Source organism: Dreissena polymorpha, chromosome 6 (genome assembly GCF_020536995.1).
Source record: "Dreissena polymorpha isolate Duluth1 chromosome 6, UMN_Dpol_1.0, whole genome shotgun sequence".
NCBI lineage: Eukaryota > Metazoa > Mollusca > Bivalvia > Myida > Dreissenidae > Dreissena > Dreissena polymorpha.
The window spans coordinates 21,064,627-21,085,873 of NC_068360.1; the positions used below are offsets into that span (position 1 = coordinate 21,064,627).

The following is a 21,247-nucleotide window of genomic DNA, read 5'->3' on the forward strand; positions in this document are numbered from 1 at the left end:
ATTGTTGTCGAATCACCATACTTATATTATTGCGCATAAAATAGTACGCTTACAGACTGACAGAAAGATCGATACGTAACTACGTTAAATTCATCACGGTATACTATTCTATTGATAATATATAATAACACATCGCTTTAGCAATCTAAAAGGAGAAATAATTCTTTTAAACAAAGTTTTTAATAACGAAAGTGAAAACAACGGAAGTTAGATGGATATTCTGTGAGATGCACTTCGGCTCCAGAAAAACAATACAAATAAACTAAAAAAGACGTGTGGGGGACAATTTTCAGCTGGAAATAGGGTAAGTGATGATATCTCTACGTGGTCATTTCTGTTATTGAGTGCGATCTCTTGCTGATTAATGTTAATAGTTGTTTTACTAGTTGCGAACCAACTGTCAAAATAAGTTTGTGTTTTCTCAGGTATGTGTATACACATACCCGGTTTTCTCACCACTGCACGTGGTTTCGACCGATTTGTTTTGCACGTTTTTCTACGGAGCACAGCGAGTGCCACGCTTTCAAAATGGGTAGAAGGAATAGAAATATAAAATCAATCGGTTTGCCAATTTCTTTATATTCCTTTACAATTTTATATGTCGTCTGCAATCTATTTCAATTTGAGATGGTTTAAATTTGCAATTTGGTTGAGAGGTAAATAACAAAATTGTTAAGCCTTTGAAAAAGAATTGTGACTCTTATTATCCACCATACCTGGATTTTTAAAAAGTATTTACGTTTTAGTTATTTTTAGAACTTTGTTAAGGAAATTTATCCAAAATAGGCAGTTGAATAAAAACTAATTTGTTGTTTTATGACAATACTTTTCTGTGAAATGTTGCTAACTTGACCTTGTATATGTATATAGCTTTGTATTTATTCAACTTAAGGTAGTGCATATCCTTCCTAACTTTAGATTGAGATTTTGTAAATTAGTGTGCAAATGTATTGGTTTTAAACCAAAATATGAATAAAGCACACAAATATGAAATGTCAAAAATGTGTTTATGTTATTCTATCCGTCTTTAGCTTTAAAATGATATATAGTTTGACCATAGTGTACCACATTGAATGAAGAAAAACCAAAGCGAATTTTTAATTAATTTTATCCCCCCATGAACCTTAAACTTAACAAATTTCAAAAGAAATATTTTCTAATGACATCTTCACTAATTGCACATGCAAATTAAAGTACATAAACGCTGTATGTATTATGTGCAGCAAATATAAATATGTAAACTTCATGAAATAAAAAAGTATAATATATATGTCGTTGTTTTAATTTTTGTTTGTTTCCGTTCTAATTAAGTAAAAAAAACGATATTCACAATATGTCGATGTAATCGCAATTCATATGTTCACTTATAAATGAAATAATTAATTGGATGTTTTTTCTCACATTTCCACCAAAATGCATGGCTTATTGATAACTGTGTTTGTCGTTGTTTTAATTTTTGTTTCTTTACGTTCTAATTAAGTCAAAAAACCGACATTCACCATATGTCGATGTTATCGCAATTCATATGTTCACTTATAAATGAAATAATTAATTCGATGTTTTTCTCACATTTCCACCAAAATGCATGGCTTATTGATAATTTTGTTTGATCATCCAAGTCTTACAACTTACCAGTTAATAAGTAAGGAACAATTAATTTGTTTAGAAGCAACTGTAGACAAACACTCAACAAATCAACATTTATTATGTTATCAAGGTACCATGTCTGTTAAACGTTTGCAATTATTCACAGATTGATACTGGGATTTGTTGTGATCTGCTATAATGATTGGCAGTTTTACCTTTAATTTTCATTAACAATTTTATGATTAAAGCCGCATATCACACCTTTAACAAACAGTAATGATTGTCAGTAAGTTGTACCGTTTAAGTTCCATTAACAAGTATATGATCAAAGCCACATGCCACACCTTTTACCAGTTGTAATGATAGAGTAAATGTCGACTGCGTATATTTATTTCAAAATCATCCAGCTTTTTTATAAACCTTTACAGCATATCTAATGTATAGTGAGCATTACACAGTGTTTTTTCGTAATAAATATTTATTATTAAAGCGTGTGTTTTTTTAGTGTGTGTGTGCAGAAATAGTGTCATTATGGCCATGATAATTGGACATTCACAGACTAAGTATCTTAAGTCGATCGCTTTGTGTCCAGTGTTCCCATTACCTGGATGTAAAGTGAAAGATTTCATGCGCGGTCACCTGGAATTTTACAAGCAATTGTGCCAGAAATCGGTAAGTTCATTTCTATAGTAATAGTTTTGTACACATTATCCGCAGCTTCCTTCTTTATTTGCATCAGACCATTATTATTTATTGAAAGTGCATTTCTATAGTGATAGTTTTGTACACATTATCCGCAGCTTACTTCTTTATTTGCATCAGATCATTATTATTTATTTAATGGTCCTTATTTCTATATATTATCCGCAGTTTCCTTCTTTGTACATATCATCCGCAGTTTCGTTCTTTGTATATATTATCCGCAAATCCCTTCTTTGTATATATCATCCGCAGATTTATTAATTATTCATATTGTCCGCAGTTTTCTTCTTTGTATATATCATCCGCAGTTTCCTTCTTTGTACATATCATCCGCAGTTTCATTCTTTGTACATATCATCCGCTGTTTCCTTCTTTGTTCATATCATCCGCTCTTTCCGATAATCCTTCTTTGCAATCTTCACGCAGAGTTGTCGTTCCTTGCTCTCACATACAACTGTGCATAAGGCTAAGCACGCCATTTTGTCTACCAAATAGCTAAAACCGAACAAACGCATACAATGTATATTTGAGTGGATATTAAAGATCGCATGCATTAAATTGAAAAATATGACTTTTAAATGTACGATAAATCGTGCAAAAACTTGTGAGTTTTAATGCAACTCTTTGGAACTATTTTATTGCCCATTTACGCAGATGGAATCATTCCACGCACTTAAGGTCACAATATACTAAAAGATTTCCTACACAAATTCAATGTGAAAGCAATAACTTTAACAAAAAATAAAGTCAAACTTTTGCGCATAGACATCCCCATAACCATATCTTTTCTTAAAGAGCATTCCAAGCCGCACTGATTTAAACAATAAAAAAGGGGGGTCATACGTTTTGCAAGAAAGAACTCGACGCGAATCAGCGGTCACTGTTTTATGGCCATCTATTTACCGGCTTCGTACCAGTTGAGAAGGGTTTCCCGCCATCTGTTAAAATCTCATGTAGTCTCCAACCTTCAAGCAAAAGAGTGAATTCCTGTTAAACATCAATGTTTTCCCTACCACATGCACAAAGAAACGTTCTAAAATAAAGCCATGGCAAGTGCCCCTACAGAGAATTGTGTCTTCTTACAAATGATGTTCATGTTTTTAGAGAGTATAGCGTTGTACTCCAAAATGCTTGCATGCGTCGAAATTGGGCACTCGAGGATAACTATTTTATAGCAGTAAATGTGGAAATAGTTTTGTTCGAAACGGAATTTTCATGAAAAACTGTAAAATTTTCTAACTCGGATAAAGGTGTGCACAACTATGTAGAGTATGTAAAGTATTTTTCTTAAAGTTCCCTGTGTTATTGGTAACTTGACTGTACTGAATGCGATGTTTTTCGTTTGCGTCGTCTCGCGGTGTTAGGTTTAAATTTTGAATTATCACAGTCAGACTGGTCCGACCTACTTAAGAGTTTTAAGACACAATTACAATAGACAAAAAACAACCAGGTAACTAAGTATTTTCAAATAATAACATGAAGCACGGGATGATAGATTGCTTTTTGTATTGAATGATTTGTCATACGTTTTCGTGTCAAAGCTTGTTCACGTTGTTTGTACCACAGGTGTAGGGCACGTGGCCAAGTCACTTTAACACTGATTTGATCTGATTTTTTTCTGATATAATATATATTAATATTTTTTTCTTGTCAATATGATAAAAAATGTTGTTTTATTATAAATTGATAGTGTTAAAGTGACTTGGCCACGTGCCCTACACCTGTGGTTTGTACTCTAGAGTTGGAACTCCGATAAACAGTAAACGAAAATAAGATCTTGCTAGCAGCTAAGTTTGTTTCAAGTTTGTGCGGCTTTAAAATGTACATGTAATGTAAGAGGTGTCTTCACCATTTAATTGTGATGGTTAGCTGGGGCTTAATTCGTACCACGGACACATCATACCAATGTATGCTTATACTCATTTATTGGAGATTTCGTAATATATATGAATAAAAATGAACTGACTAATATAATTATATATAGGTGCTTCGTTATTAACGGGCAAAAGCTATTTTAAGTTTTTTGATAACCATGTATTTTTAATAAATACATGGACAATATATTGGTTCAAAATAGTATAATAATTGTTTCAATAATAAAGTAATGCATCCAAAACAAAATCAGGGCCCTCAATCCATTTTAGGGGAAGCGGGTCGCTACCCTCATAATTTTCACAGCGTTTCCTTATTTGGGGGATTATTTTACTTTAGTTGCAATAATATTACTCCCAGCTATTGACCCTCCGGGTCGCTGGGAGTTGCAACTGACAACCCGATTTTCCATAGTTTAATCGGAAATATTAGCTACATCAACTATGTTCTGGCATAAATAAACACAAATAGATCGTAAATATATCCATAATGCACAAATTAAAACAACTAACATGATATGTTATGCTCGCATAATAATTAATATTGATATTAATCCAAAGTTTCAAACACGTCAACGGTTCTTTTAAATGTGTATGTTTTTGCAATGGACAAAGCCGAGTATTCAGAGTAATTCCGAATTCTAAAATACCCTTTAAACTATCTCCGGAATCTTCGGCGAGATGGATCTCGTGTCTAATCTATCGTAATATACCGACTATCTCCGGAACACCCGTAAGATAGATCGAATCGTCAATTAAAAACTTCGGCTTTCGGTTTGATAACGGTTTTTGTATAAAGATTTGTTTTAAGTATTTCTCCATAATTCACTTGCAACCCAGCAAACATTACAAATCGGTCCGATATCGGCCCGATATTTATTTCAATATCGGCCCGACATCGGTAATTACATCGGCCCGAGACCGGGAGTGCAACAACGCGCAATGTTGGCCCGACGTCGGTATGTATATCGGCCCGACATCGGTAATTACATCGGCCCGAGATCGGGAATGCAACACGGTTCGATGTTGGCCCGACATTGGTATGTATATCGGCGATACCTTCTTGAGCCAGCATGGTGCCGACATACACTTCAACACCGTTATTTCGAAGTCGTCGGGACCGTTAAAAAAACTTCGGATTAACGAATATTCGAAATAAACATTTGACAGAAGACTTCTTTGATTTTGTAAAAATATAACGTTGTGAAATTCGCATGGTTCGGTTACACGCTACTATTAATAATTGTTTTACTTAAAAACATAAATTAGTCAGATTTCTACTTGTTACAAACGGAGAAATAAAACGATTCATTTTCTTCTTTTTATTTTTCTCTAATTACAGAACATAAATATAAGGAATAGCACAATAATCAGAACATACAAATTATCAGAACATACAAATGATCATACATGTAAATACATATGAATACCTTTTCGGAAATGAATTAACATTTTTTGAAATAAGACGCGATGTCTCTCTGAACACCGGCTTTAGCAGCACTAAACTGAACGCGTGTAACAAATTTCTCCAATTTGTCAAGGACATTGAAGAACTCACTTCCGCCTGTGTTTTGCTCGCAAAACTGCCTTACGTCGTTGATGCATGTGGTCACACGTTGATTGGATATGACGTTCATTCTTGTGTTGTCAGCCTCGTCGTCGTCGCTGAGTTCATCTTCTACAGCGTCCGCTGATCGCTGGCCGATTAAGTCGTTGATGATGTTGTCCTCATCTATGTTTTCTGTCGCTGGTATGTCGATGTCCACGTCGATGTAAAATCCAACGATATTAGATTTTGTGGTTTTAGGCCTAAACTTCATATAGTGATCTGTAACCTTTGGGGATATCGGCAAAGTGCGAGCAGACGAGGTGTAAATACGCTTAAAATAAGCTAAAAGACTAACAAGTTACATCGGAATATTGTTAAATTGTGTGAATAAATGTGTTTCTCATGGATAACAACTACAACTTACCAGAATATTGCTCATGATCACACGTAAAACTGCTTGCTGAGAGCGAATGGATAATGCGTCACGAATTCTGACAAGTAAACAGTAGGGTGTCGTTATTGAAATACCGCGAGAATACAGGTATTAACCGGACGTTTTATGCGCAATGGTGAGCTCCCCTTAAAAATTTGAGAGCTCGATATCAATGCCAATGTTCATGTTTTCAGCGAATCAATTTTTTAAACAGTTTGATTTATTGATTTGCGAGGATAAAAATAACATTAAGATATTGAAATTTCGGATCAAATAAATTCGCAACTAAACAAACGGAGGCAGAACATGGACAAGATAAGTATTCAAGGGAGATAATTGCATCGCGAAGATATATGTCGCGTGGCAATTTTTTTAGATGCATCCCCTTTTCTAATTGTTTTGTCTAAATTTCCATATGTATGAACGGTCAACGCCCGCTAAGCGGGCTTTTGCCCGTACAAGATAGCTATTTGATTTTCATCTTTAAAAAAAAGAGACAAGCCATATCCAATCTACCATAGCTCGAAGAATCCAATATACTTTTACATTTTTATATCAATTTATTGTTTATCTTCAAAAATGAATTTTTGTCAATTTAATGTCAATGTGTGAGTTTTTTTAATGCAATATACATGAAAGAAAAAATGACTTTAATTGTGTATGATCTTTGTTTAGAACATGCATGTATACCTGTTATTTTAATTTGAAGGTATTTGGATGTCATAAACGTTAAGACCGACACACACATATTAAAAAAAATGTTTAAACCCATTAACAGTTTAAATAACATAATGTACAGTCCTGAATAACACAGTGAAAGGAGTATTCTAGTTTTTAGCTCGGCGTTTTCGGAGAAAACCCGAGGTATTGTCATAGCCAGCTTGTCGTCCGCCGTCTGCCGTCCGCCGTCCGCGTCGTGCCAAAACCTTAACATTTTGTTATGGTTTTGAACATCGGCTCTGAAATCAAATTGCTTCCACCTACAACTTTAAAACTTCACATGTAGATGCACCTTGATGAGTTCTACACGCCACACCCATTTTTGGGTCACTAGGTCAAAGGTCAAGGTCACTGTGACCTTAAAAAAATCTTACAAGCTTTCATTTATTAAAAAGTACCTGTAGCCGAGCGTGGCATCCGTTATTCGGTGCTCTTGTTATCTTTAACTTATCACTGGGCCTAAAAACGACCTAGCTACGACACTATATGCTATTATTATTTCACTCCTCTCTCTATTATTGTCAAATACTTGTGTGATTATCAGATTTGGTTTTTATATCAAATGAATATAGGATTGAAAGGTCATTGTTATAGCCCTCCCCCCTTCTGGTTATTGTGAAGACTGACTGCATTTGTTTTAAATTTATTTTAAGTACTAAAGAAATCAACTTTAGTAAATAAAATCATTTAACATTGCTGTTTGCATGTTCACAAATGGTCTGAACAATTACCCGATAACACACACATAATTAAGTCCTAGTACCAGTATATTTAGTATATTTATATATTACAGTTTTTCCTTTAGAGTTGTTTATAGTCTTACATTATTTGTATATTTATAAGTACTAGTGAGGTCATTGTGAAACTCCTTTAACTGCAATGTTCTTCAACATAAGTCTATATTGTTCACATCAATAATATTGTTTTTGGCATTTATATACATCTACCATCTGTGATAAAGCATGTAGCAATTGTACATTGACATAATTTGTACATTTAAAATATTTGATTTACTGATGGTAATTTAAACTTTATATTGAGCAAGGCGTAGTTTCTGGTTAAATGGGTTGATGTCATTTAACCATAAAAAGACAAACATCTATGCTTACTTTATCATTTATACTGAGTCTTTCAATATTTGTATTCAAATCTATTGAGCTCCACATACCAGGGTAGGTGCTATCGTTGCAAAGTGAATATAATACAGGTGATAAATAGAAAATCCATTTGATCTAGTGTAATCATGGTTATCTGCTTTACTAAGCTCTGTAAATGCACTTTCCTTGTTCATTTCAAGTGTAGAAAATCTACACATGCCTACTTGGTTAAACAAACTAGATTTTGTAAATTACTAGATTTGCTGTTGTACAACTGTAAGAGTTTTTTTAGTCAAATGAAAGGCAAAATTCGGCCCGGTTCCTAATCTTAAAAAGTATATATTTTTTCCCAAATGATAGCCTAAAATTTGCAATGAAAAGTTAGAAAAATGAGTTGTTTAAAAAAAAATTAACTGTATAAAATAAACTTGTGTATGTATTATATTGAAATGTTGAAATTCTCAATTTTAAAATTTTTGTTAGCAAAAAACAACAGTGTTCCATTTGGAGTAAAAATAACACAATTTTCCCAATCCTGAGGTTCCTGGCCCCATTCCCAAAAATGATGGAAACACACTGAATGTGTCTTCAATGGTAGAACAGCTGAAAATTGTGTAAATAAAAGTGGAACCATTTCTGTATGATCAGCCAGAATATGTGTGCATTTTAAAGTAATAGATCATTGTTTAAGATAGGGTGACAATTAGTTCAGTGGATTTTGATTTTCCTTTACAAAAGGTGTGTACAATACTGCTTAAAATTAATGTCATTGAATTCAGAGACTACGTCTTCAGTGAAATATTATGATGGGTCCCATTAAAGATTCTACATTGTTGTCACTACGATTTAAAATGGGCATAGTCGTGGAAAGGATTTCCTTTTGAACTATTTATTCTTGAACTTGAATCATAAATGTATTTTCTGCATACAGAATACTCTTAATGACATGTACATGTATGAATGCTGTTTATGGTAAAGCTTCAGTATAAAGTGTTGCATAAGTGTGTTATCAACAGTAGCATGTAAAATAAGCTTGCCTACACCCATCTGCTATATACACTCAAGTTTCTGATTAAATAAGCTTTTAGCAAACATTTTATAAATCCAGTGTCCATAATGTACCAGAGAGTTTTTGAATTAAAATATGATTGATGTTTATATGAAAATCATACCAAATTTGAAAGTAAAAGATATGACAGATCAAGACTGTCATATACATTTTATTTCAGTTGAAGTTTAACCATCTTTTTCGTCTTCATGAGTTTTTATTTTAGAATTTTGCCATCATTTGGTGCAAAAAAATAATTTTTAGATGACTTAGTTTTTAATACCGAGTTTAATTAAAGCAGGTAAAATGAGTATAAGAACAAATAGTGAAAATTCTGCGAGGTAATTATTTGTTGTTATAAAATCACACATTTGTATTTTGTAGAAAAAATGTTATTCATATAAAAAGGTTTGTATTCCTGGCATCAAATCACTATTTTTATTTCAGTTACCGGTAAGTAGACTTTTGCGTTAAACTTGTAAAGGAATCATTTAATAAGTTTGATCCTTTATGCGCACAGGTGTAAAGTTTGATGACTTGACAATATAAAGTCTTTTTCTTAAAACAACAACAAATAAGCACATTAGTGTCTCAAAATACCTAAATTCATGTTATGTTTATTTCTGCTGTTTATTTACAGGGCCAAGCCACTATGGCCCAATCTACCTTGCCCTAGATCTTGGACCCATTAACTTCATAAACTTCTACCCATTAAAATGATGTCTGACCGTCGGTACCCTCCAAAGGAGGAGTGGCATGGATCGCCATCATCCGACCGATCGATTGTCGGGCGCCGGAAGATTGACGAGCTCCAGCGTCAAATTGCTGCCATGGAAACGGATATGAAGGGCCGATCAGACCTGATACACAAGTTGAACCGCTTGCAAGATATTGAGCGAGAGAAGAGGGTTGTCGAAGAGCGTGTTTTGGTGTGTATTTGTAGCCGAGTTTAATTTTTGTTGATGATTTCTGATAAAGGGTTGGAGACATTTTCAGCGCATATTTTGTGCATTTATGGGCCTGAAATGTGGTACTTAACAATATACTGTACTTTGGCTCTTTGTTTTTTTTTACTTACCTGAAGCATTGGCATTGACTGTTTTGGGATCAAACCAGTATGTTGTACACAATATTGACCTTTTCAGGAGAGGAACAACAGTAGAAACAGCAGTCGTAATGAGAGTCGCAATAACAGTCGCAATGGCACGCCACGCTTGTTACATAGTGAGATGCACAGAATTATCGGTCGAGGATCAAAAACAGGTATTAGTAATACAATATTTATAAATAATGTACATAATAAAGAAGGTGCAATGCAATAATTTTATTTATTCCTCATGGCTTTTTTTGTTGTTGTAATTATATAATGTTAAACTGTCTCACTGGTGTTGATGTTGTATTCATTTTTGATAAAAAGTTGATTCAGCATTTAGTGGCTGAATAAACCTGAGTAGCAGGGAAAGAAGCATTTAAATATAAGCTTCACACTGGTAAAACTGGGCTTCGTGAACATACACAAAGCGTTGTCCCAGATAAGCCTGCGCATTCTGCACCTGGTAATGAGGGACAACAATTTTCGCTTTTATGGTATTCTTTATTTACACAAAGGCTCTTCTTAGCAAAAATTCAGTTGAAGCGGAAAGTGTTGTGCTTGAGTAGCGTATGCCTTCACAGGCTTATCTGGGGCGATACTTAACACACATGCATTAAGCCCCATTTTCCCAGAGCAAGGCTCATATTTAATGTGCCAATGCTTGGAATAATCTCCCACTCAACATATTACTGAATGTTCACGTGCTGACAGTCCTGCTGGCGTGGACAGGCACGCTTTTGAGACCGTAATCAAACACAGAACCAAGGAGTTTTCAGCCAAACAACAGGAGGCTGCATTGAAAGCAAAGTTAGTTGTTTAGATTGTACCAAATGAACAAATTTAGTTATTAAGCTACTATAAATAAAACAAAGAAAAAAAGTTTCTATTGAAAATAAAGTTATTCATACGGTCTAAATAAATTCAAGGAAAATTGAATGAACAGTAAACAGTTGCTGATAGTTGTTTTTTTATTGAGAATTTTAAAACAGTTTACAGGTTCATGTCTTTCTTGTTAACCATATTATTTATTTTAATTGTGTATTCAATAAAGGTATTCTAAAATTTAAAACCAATTCATAGTTGTTTTTGTTGAGAAATTATATTTCGCACAGGCCTTTAGAAGGGATCGTTCTCTCACGAGAAATATTAATATTCCTTCAGATTCCTATTGTAACCATTTTTTAACTCGGAATTTCCATTCCCATGTGTGGAAAACTGTCAACATCATTGTCAAATATAAATCTGTTTTTGCTAAACAAAAAAGCGCAAAAGGCACTTTCACTAAGATGTAAAAAAAGTACCTGAATAACTACTAGCTGATGAATATGTTCCCATTCTTTGCAGGTACCTTGATAAAGAAAGGCAGCGACTGCAGGAGGCTCGTAGATTGATGGAAGAACTACGTCTGGCCCTGGCTCAGGCTCAGTCTCCAGAGGGTAAGCCTTTATTTCGATTATATAACGATGAACTCTACCCGCGCTACGAACCGTACCATTTCTCGGAGGACAGGGAACGACGGTTCAAAGATTCTTTAGCCGTGCCCATACAGGTGGATGTGCCGAAAACAAATCGTGTCAAGTTGAAAGTGAAATTTGTGCCAGTCTCGATCGAGGAGAGAGACTGGTGGAAAGATTACCATTAACAAATGCTTGAAAACAATGAAGTTGAGGTCGACGACGCAGTTGCAGCATTCCAGAGATTGACCAAGAAACCAAAGCCAAAAAAGAAATGGAATTTACCATTGCAGTATGTGCCGTATTTTGACCGAGATTACCGAACTTATATGGATATTCTTGTGTACTATCCAATAGATAAAACAGATCGTGATATTAATGACACCAGCAACTCTTCTTTACTTAAGGTACCAAAAATGGCATACGGTGGAGATGGGGGTAAATTTAAAGACACAATGAAGTTTACTGCCACACATGACCAATACCGAGACTCAAGAAAGCGGGACATAGGCACATCAAACCTGCCAGATTTTGCACACCAGAAATCTCAACACTCATATGTACAATTAGCAAAAGCTGAACAGCAGAAAGCTGAAGGAAAGCAAATGAAATTTAAGTACAGAGCTACACCTGCATATTTTTGAGATATATGCATTATATATAATAGTAGCAAGTATGATATTTAAAAAAATGGTTAAATAATGTGCAATATTTGTTGTATGTTTTCATAGTATGGTAACAATGCATTTTTTTTATTTACTGTACAGTATGTTTTCACTTAAATAAGTAACCTTTGAATGTGAACGTACTGTCTGCCATATCACATAAAATAATATGTATGCTTATAAAATAGCAAAAGGAATATTTAACCAAGGATCAAATTTTGCACTTGAAGGAATGTACATATGAACTTTTTTATTTAAAATCAATAATTGTTTTTAACTTTCATTCCATTTAGAATAAAATATATTTGTATTAGCATTATTTTGTAATTTGTTCTAGTACCCTTGTATATGATGTAAGACAATGCATGCCTTAGTATCATAAACACTTATAACATGTGGATCGTTGCAACTAAATGATCTATTGGAAACACATGTTATATATAGTGATTAGTGAATATACCAAGCGCATTTTTACACCAAAGTAACTGACACTGATAAACAGAAAAATTACTGAAAAAATAAAATATTTAATATTTCTTTTAAATATTTTCACTGCAGTTCAAAAAAATAAATCAAATGTCTTCACTAAAAAATCAAATTTTCATTCACCAATACAATTCTTCCATTGAAGAGCCAATAATAAATAATAAATTGTTATGGTCGGTTTTTGCTCGTATATTGTTGAAATCAGTTGGTTTCTTTAATTTGTACAACATATTTGAACCAAAACAAAATCAAGTCATCTGTAAATCGTATCAGTTTAACAAGAAACAATCTTATGGAAACTGGATCTGTCACTTCTTCAGTGCTTGGAAAGAATGTAATTTACTTAATCATATTTTGAGTGAACAAAAGTTAATAACAGTTCAGTATTCCACTCATTTTTTCTCCCACTAGTACATGTAGGTGATAAAATTTTTATTTGCTTTAAATTAAGCTTGTCGTTATAAATTTTGTAATTAATTGATGTATGAATAGTTGTAAATCATAACTTATAATTCAGTAAAATGTGTTCAAACAAATGTTTGTAGACTTTACCAAGCTTTACTGTTTGCTTTTATTGTGTTATTTAAATAAAACCTATTACACTTAATGTTTGTTGTTGAAACAAGTTTGTTGATTTACTTATATACAAGATCATAGAAATGCAATGTATTGATTTTGAAAGGGTATTTAGATCTATCTACCATTTAATGTATAATCAATAAACATTAAATTCCTGATTGAACTCCTGTGAAGTATATGAATTGTGATATTTGAGAGAACGCTATTCATACTGAAAGAAAAGAAAATGAAAAGAAGCAGTCTTCAGTCTTTCATGCCCAAGGGACCAAAACAATCTGGTAGCAATTCACTGTTTGTGTGACGAATATGATATACAATCTGCGTCAATGGAAGTGGCCTTGAACTTTCAACTTTGCTATTTGCATACCATGAATATTTATGAATGCTTGCTTGAGTGACCAGCAACTCACACTTTCTGCATTGAATTAGTGATTTATTATCACCCTCACTGAATGCAATAATTAAAGAAGTTTATGAGTTGAGATTGATCCAAAAGTTTTAATACGATTTTAATGTTCAAATTATAATATGTATCTTTCTTCTTTGGCTTAGCTGAAATTTTGCGCATATGATATTTGAAAATGTTTGCATTCCTTTGTATCAAATTTGTATTTAACTTAATGTTTTTGCGTTTTTTATGATTTGTGCCAATATTGTTGTTTGGATAAAAGTCAAACATGAGGTTATTTAGATTGTGCTTGTTTTTTAAGTAATTATTTTCTTATTATTGAATGACTTATCATTATCTAGAATTATTTAATGCGGAACATGAGTTAAAGTAAAGGATAGCTAACTATTGTATCATTTCAATGTGTAATAGTATCATGGCAATTTAAAATTGAATTTTAATTTATTTAGATTTGCGTGTGATAATGCAACTTACCATGTGTGCCTATATAAGAAAAAGTTAGAAGGATAGTTCCAACAAAACTGTAGAAATTGGGTGTTAATGTAATGGTTTCTTAATTAGTTCATTCTATTGGTATACATTTTAGAAGTATATTCAAGGTTAACCTGTACTCTTTTACGTTCAAAATTATAATTAAATAAAGGCAAAACAGATGTTCATTTTTTTCAAAAGTTCAAGTAGTGAAAAAACTTACTAATATTGATTTTATAACACAAAACTGTACAAACTTCAACATTTTTAAAGCAAATGTTAATCATTTGTTAATCATGAGAAAGCTGAAACCAGCTAGTTATCCACCGCCATAGGCGGGGGATATTGTTTTGGCCTCCTCCGTCCGTCTTTCCGTCCGTCCGTCCGTCCGGAGCCATATCTTGGAAGTGCTTTGGCGGATTTCATTGAAACTAGGTATGAGTTTATATATGGATAAGAGGATGATGCACGCCAAATGGCATTGTTCACCATCTGTTAATAAAGAAGTTATAGCCCTTTGTATCTTGAACAAATGCTTTTTTGAGTGTAAAATATAACACTTTTGTGTCCAGAAGCCTATTGGCGGGGGATATCAATTCAACAAATTTGCTTGTTTTTTCTAAAGTTTATGAAAATACATTATTTTATAGCAAATTGTAGGTCAGACAGGCAGTGCAAACTTTTCACTTTTCAAAGGTGAATGAAAAGTAAATTCAAATATTAGCCTTGTAATTATCAGTTGCTGAGAGGTTAGCCAAGACAGTCGTCAAGACCCCCCAGGCTGTGGAGTCCTATATCAAGTCCACTGTAGCCAAACTGCCGGTCACCATGGACAAGATATGGAAAATGAGGTGAGAACCAGGGACCCATTGTATGCAACCTTGTAGGAATTATTGCAGGTCATTTTTGGCCCGTTTTATATCCTTTTTTGGGTCATATTCACAATTAAAAAAAAGTACATTTTAAGTCCTAAATCATGTCTTAAAATAATCAAGTGATGGTTTTGTGTCTAGATGTAATATTTCAAAAAGAGGGAATCAGTGTAGGATTAGGGGAATTTGAAAATACAATACATACTTTGGAATATTACGACTACATATATGTTGTTAGATTGGTTGTATTGCTAAAGTGTATTGTGTGACAATGTATTCCACTAGCCAGCAGGTTGAGCTGAAAATAAATGTGCAAAATCAATGATTGCAATACAATCCTTTGAAAAGCCATAACTATGCAATTTTCTATTTATTATATACATTATTACGATGAAAAAAGACATAAGTCCCAAATGCAACAAATTATGTATACATTCAGGACAAGCATTATACTGAACATCAGAATAATGCGTACAAAAATTACATCATTCAAAAGTCCGTTTTCCAGCTGTTGAATACTTTCTAATACCAATCAAGCACAATGTTGAAACTTTCCATAATTAGAGTCATATCATCTATGGGTACATATTGAAAAAAACAATGCATGCTAAAGGAATGATTTCACCTCATACATCCATGTTGTTTCAGAGAGGATTTGCAGCAGCACTACAACTACTACAAGCGTCCATACAATGGCGAGCTAGATATTGGCAGTTATGAACCCTGGCAGGTCCAGGTCTACTTTGTGGTACGATGAATAATGTATTCATACACCACATTTTGAAATTGTAATTGGTATAAACAGAAATATATTCTGAAATGTTGAATTACATTTTCATACACTATACATTTTAATTGTTATTGTGTTATTGAAACACAGCACTGCTTTCTTGTATGAAGCATACAGCATTTTCTGTGTCATTGTATTTAGCAAAACATTACAATATTGTTGTTGTTAATGACAGGACTATACTAGTCTTTCTGTTTTGCTGAATACGGGTAGTGTATTTATGTACAAAATTAACAGTTTTGCTTTTTGGTGTTATTTAGAATATGGCATTATGTATAAATGCATGAAGGAACTATTTTAAATGGTCATAGCATTTTGAGAAGTCCTCATTTGTAATCATTGATAAATTAGGTGAGTAGCCAAGAAAGCCTGTAGTATTTAGGGAGCATAGAGAGACACATCAAGTATTGATTGTTCTCAGGAAATGGATGAAATAGTATCTAAGTATGTCCAGGGCTTTTGACACCATGTTGCTTTAATAAATAAATGGTTTTCTACCCTTTTCAGTGTCGTGAAATTGTGAATGACGTTGTGGAGGACTTTCTCAACCTCTACTTCTTACATGATGACGTCGTGGAGAAGGGCACTTACAAGTAGGATATTTGTGTAGATATATTAATTTTAGGTTATTCTAAATTTAGTGGTGGAATGCATGGGCATTAAAAATGAAAATGCACAAAATGACCTTTATTAATTAGACATTTTTGTGATCTTTTTTTGCTGTTCGAAATCTATATAAGTGAAAGTTTTAAAAATGTTCTATATATATATTTTTTTTTAGTTATGATAAAAATTAAAAATGTGATTTAATAGATAACAGTAGTACTGCCACTTGCTATAATCAATGTGCCTTAAAAAGTTGAATCATTTGCGTTTTGCAATCTCAAGATGCTTACACACACATTGACCATGGCAAGAACTGTTTGTGTCATTTTTATAACATATGGAAATTTGTCCAGTATGTTTGTCTATGGACAAGTGCAATTTTGGGGTTCACAAAATATTTAAAAGTTGAAAGCTAAATTACTATGAAAAAAATACTAATTATTTTTTGTACAAGTATTACAGGACAGTGAGGAATACAAACAATATTTTTGTTTAAAAATATAAACAATTTTGAAAATTCAACAATTAAAATAAATCCCCTGTTCTAAAAATTGGTTTATCACTATGGGCTAAGTATTTGGATAACAGTTCCTTAGCCTATCAGAAATATGCATTAACACTCCTTTAAAATCTGTCATTGGTTATTTGAAGAGCCATGTAGGAAGAAGATAAGCTGTGGAGGGACAGACAGACAGAGTCCATAGCAGAGAAGCGTGCAATACATCTCATAGCTGAGGAAACCATTCTTGATGTAAGCAATTATATTACAACAATTCACTCACACAAATATGTTATATTGTACTATTGTGAATGGCTTTTTAGCTCACCTGAGCAAAACTTGATCACGGTGAGCTTTTGGGATACCGGCCATCGTCTGTCTGTCCATGATGTGTTTGTGAGTTGGTAACTTTTTCTTAAAACAACATCTCTTTAACTGCTATGCAGTATTTGACAAAACTTCCTGAAAATGTTCCTTGCGCTGTCCTATATGAAGATTGTTAAAATAATTCTGGATCATTGATTAAGGGTCGCAAACGGGGTTTTTGAAAATGAACACTTATATATTTAATATTTTTCTCTCTGAAACCACAAGGCCCTGAGTTTTAATATAAGGTATTTAACTAAGTGTTCTTTTCCTTTACAAAGTTTTTCTAAAACAACAAGGCTTCTATATTTGGTTTGTCCGAGGAAACCCGATGGCTTAAACTTTTAGGGACTGAAAAAGGAAAGTGTAAGCCATCGGGAATTCACGTCAAATGATTTTTAGCGAGGCTGTTTTCGGAGAAAACCCGAGGTATTGTCATAGCCTGCTCGCCGTCCGCCTGCGTCGTGCTAAAACCTTTGCATTGGCTCTAAAATCAAAGTGCTTCCACCTACAACTTTAAAACTTCAGATGTGGATGCACCTTGATGAGTTCTACACGCCACACCCATTTTGGGTCACGAGGTCAAAGGTCAAGGTCACTGTGACCTCTTAAAAAATAAAAATAAATAAATACTGACAATCTTTCGCAGCCGAGCGTGGCACCCGTTGTGGTGCTCTTGTTAATGTTATGTGTTTGCGTTCATGGGCTGTGCAACAGATTCGCATCTCTATTGGAAGAGTATTCACACTGCCTAATCTCCTTACTACTTTCTTCATGTGAATAAATAACAAAATATTTACTTATTTAAAAAAAAACATAGAAAAGATGTTACATCAAATAAATATCACAATATAAATGTACAATGTATATTAGATGATCAGCTTGTATTTACGAAGCACATTTACGAGTACATGAAAGAAACAACCCTTAGATTCAAAATTCAAAACATAAATTGGCCATATATATACACATTACACATTACAGAAATATTAAACAACACTAGTTTGTGTGGTGTTGATGAATTGTCTTTGAGATGTGTGAATGTGCTTTAACTGTGTGGTGGAGACTTCTATGTCTCACCTCCTACAAAAATGACCTAATCCGATTGGCTTAGAGCTGCCACGTGCCCATGGTTTATTTTCCATACACCATGAGTAATTTCCATACACCCTCGAGCTTCGTTCTGGTATGGAATGAAATTACTGGGGTGTATGTCCCATACACCATCAGTTACTAACAGTATAACTAATGATCTACAATCCCATGATGGTGGGGGTTGAATGTCAAATTCTGCAGGCTTTCATCAATATGAAACTAAACACAACTTTAACCATTAAATCTTATGCTGTGTTAAGGTGACCGGTGACATGATAGACGAGGTGATACGAGAGCAGTACCACATGTACCGCATGTTTGGTAACATTACAGACACCATGCTGATATCTGAGGCAGAGGTAATGTCATTGCCGTTCTGATATGTGAGGCAGAGATAATGTCATTTCCATTTTGATATGTGAGGCAGAGATAATATCATCTCCATTCTAATATGTGAGGCAGAGGTAATGTCATTTCAATTCTGATATGTGAGGCAGAGATAATGTCATTTCCACTCTGATATGTGAGGCAGAGATAATGTCATTCCCATTCTGATATGTGAGGCAGAGATAATGTCATCTCCATTCTGATATGTGAGGCAGAGGTAATGTCATTTCCATTTTGATATGTGAGGCAGAGATAATGTCATTTCCATTCTGATATGTGAGGCAGAGATAATATCATCTCCATTCTGATATGTGAGGCAGAGATAATGTCATTTTCCATTCTGATATGTGAGGCAGAGATAATGTCATCTCCATTCTGATATGTGAGGCAGAGGTAATGTCATTTCAATTCTGATATGTGAGGCAGAGATAATGTCATCAACATGCTTATTGTAAGATTATTTAAACCAATACTATATACATCTTCCAAGATATTGAGATTAGACAGTATAGAAATTGCTAATGTAAATCATTTTGTTTTTCTCATAAATTGCATTTGTGAAATTAAACTTTATTCGAACAAATGGCCTTGCTGGTTAACAATTTTGGATAACACTTTCTCTAAATTTAAGTTTCTCTCCAGTCCATAGATGACAGTCTTTCAATGCTGTCAGTGCATTAATTTCTTTCAAACACAGAAGATCAGTCTATTTTACAAATCAGGCATACCTTAGATTTCATTTCATTTTAGTTTCTTTCCTGTCATTGAAGCTTTGATTATGCATTGTTTGTAGTAAGGTGCTACTGGGAATGACTTTCAATGTTCTCAGAGCTTTGATTATGTGTTGTTTGTAGTATGGTGTCACTGGGAAGCAGAACCCACATGAGCCTGGTGACCGGGCATACAACATGATCACCAAGGGTTACTTCAGTATCAAGGAGAACAGAAACAGCCACAGGTTAGCTTCAACGAATTTTTCAGATTTTACTGACATTTGGTTCTTTAGACAAATGCACAGTCAATTTGTTTACATATAAATAAATTTAACAGAAGATGTAATAAAATATTGGATTGCTGATATTAGCACTTGTAAAATTGTATACATTATAATTCGGAAAGTATAACTGCTAGAGTGATAAAACTTTATACATATTTTCAAAGTTCTGGAAATGTGGCAAAACCTCCTAATACGGTAATTTATTGCATATGATTTGAGTCTCAAACAAAAAATGAGGGCAGGGTTGTCCAAATGAAACCTGTCTAAGAGCCTGTATGCACCAAACAACTATTTGATATAAGTCAAACAATTGAGAATGTTCTTAAAACTGTTGCTCTAATAATATAGTGCAGTTCAATATGACATGGAATTTAACCCTCTAGCTGTATGATCAGGCATTTAGAACAATTAATTGATGACAAAGGCAACATTTGTAGCCTGTATACTTGTGAATTGAAACATGTTTATTGAAACGTTAATTTTCTTGGTTCCAAATTGTTTCTTTATTCTTGGGTCTGAGAATGAGTTGGTGAATACAGACACATGTGAGAGTGTGTTTTTTTTTGCTTATTTTGCAATGAATAGCTGTTCTTTTTAATTAGAGTTTTTATTGCTGCAGAGATGATATATGGGGGCATTCCCAGTATGCAATAAATAAAGTGAAGAAACGGAAGATCACAAGGAAGGCTGGAGGGGAGGAAATGGTGGAGGAAGTGCAGGAGCCGGAGGATGAGGAAGAGTAAGTGTTCTATTTTTAGATCTTGGAAATTCCGTAAATTCTAAAATAGTTTGCAGTTTGTTTAACTTGTTTCCTGAATGATTTAAATCACTATTAACTGTGTTTATGTTATGTATTATTACATTCAGGCTGTTTTTTTTTTGTAATAATATACATGCTGTTAGTAAGCTATTTTAACAAGTTTAAATTTTCTGAAAAAATAGAATGGATATTTGTATTTTAATAAATCTGAAATTTTAGTTTTTGCATTAATTTCAATGAAAGTGGTAACATATGTTTTTGTTTTTATGCCACTCTTCCAAAAAGGAGGCATTTAGCAGTTTCACTATCCGTATATAAGTCTATGTAAGTGCCAAATTTAATGTCTCAGCTATAACTGGATTTCGATATAACTTAGCACATGTGTAGACCAATCATAAGACAACATGTTTCATGTAACAACTGTCTCCTTACCTCAAAGGTCAAGGTCTCACTTAGAGATCAGACGGCAAGTTTGAAAAATCCTGTCTCAGGCATATTTTTACCATGTATGAGAGATTTTCATGTAAGAATGAGACAAAGTGTTGTGTGTAACATATGTCTCCCTTCCTTAAAGGTCAATGTCATACTTACACATCAGGTTTAATCAGGACATAACATGGATTGTCTGAACTGCACCTTTGATATTCTTAATGCTATTTTAAAATAGCTTACCCCTCATGATCACCATGGGGGGGGGGGGGGTAGCATTTG

At 33.7% G+C, this 21,247-nt stretch overlaps 1 protein-coding gene and 1 long non-coding RNA gene across 2 annotated transcripts in view; both read left to right on the forward strand.

The window, feature by feature from the left end:
* The window catches only part of LOC127835487 (uncharacterized), a 199,048-nt gene that overhangs the window by 92,717 nt on the left and 85,084 nt on the right, over window positions 1–21,247 (forward strand). Inside the window, exon 7 of the mRNA XM_052361930.1 lies at window positions 20,396–20,515. Within this exon, the coding sequence (XP_052217890.1) occupies window positions 20,396–20,515 (120 nt within the window). The remainder of the gene's footprint in view (window positions 1–20,395; window positions 20,516–21,247) is intronic.
* On the forward strand, window positions 16,374–18,751 carry LOC127835125 (uncharacterized). Its single transcript, XR_008028366.1, has 3 exons — window positions 16,374–16,419; window positions 17,084–17,183; window positions 18,653–18,751. It is a non-coding gene; the product is annotated as an uncharacterized LOC127835125 (long non-coding RNA).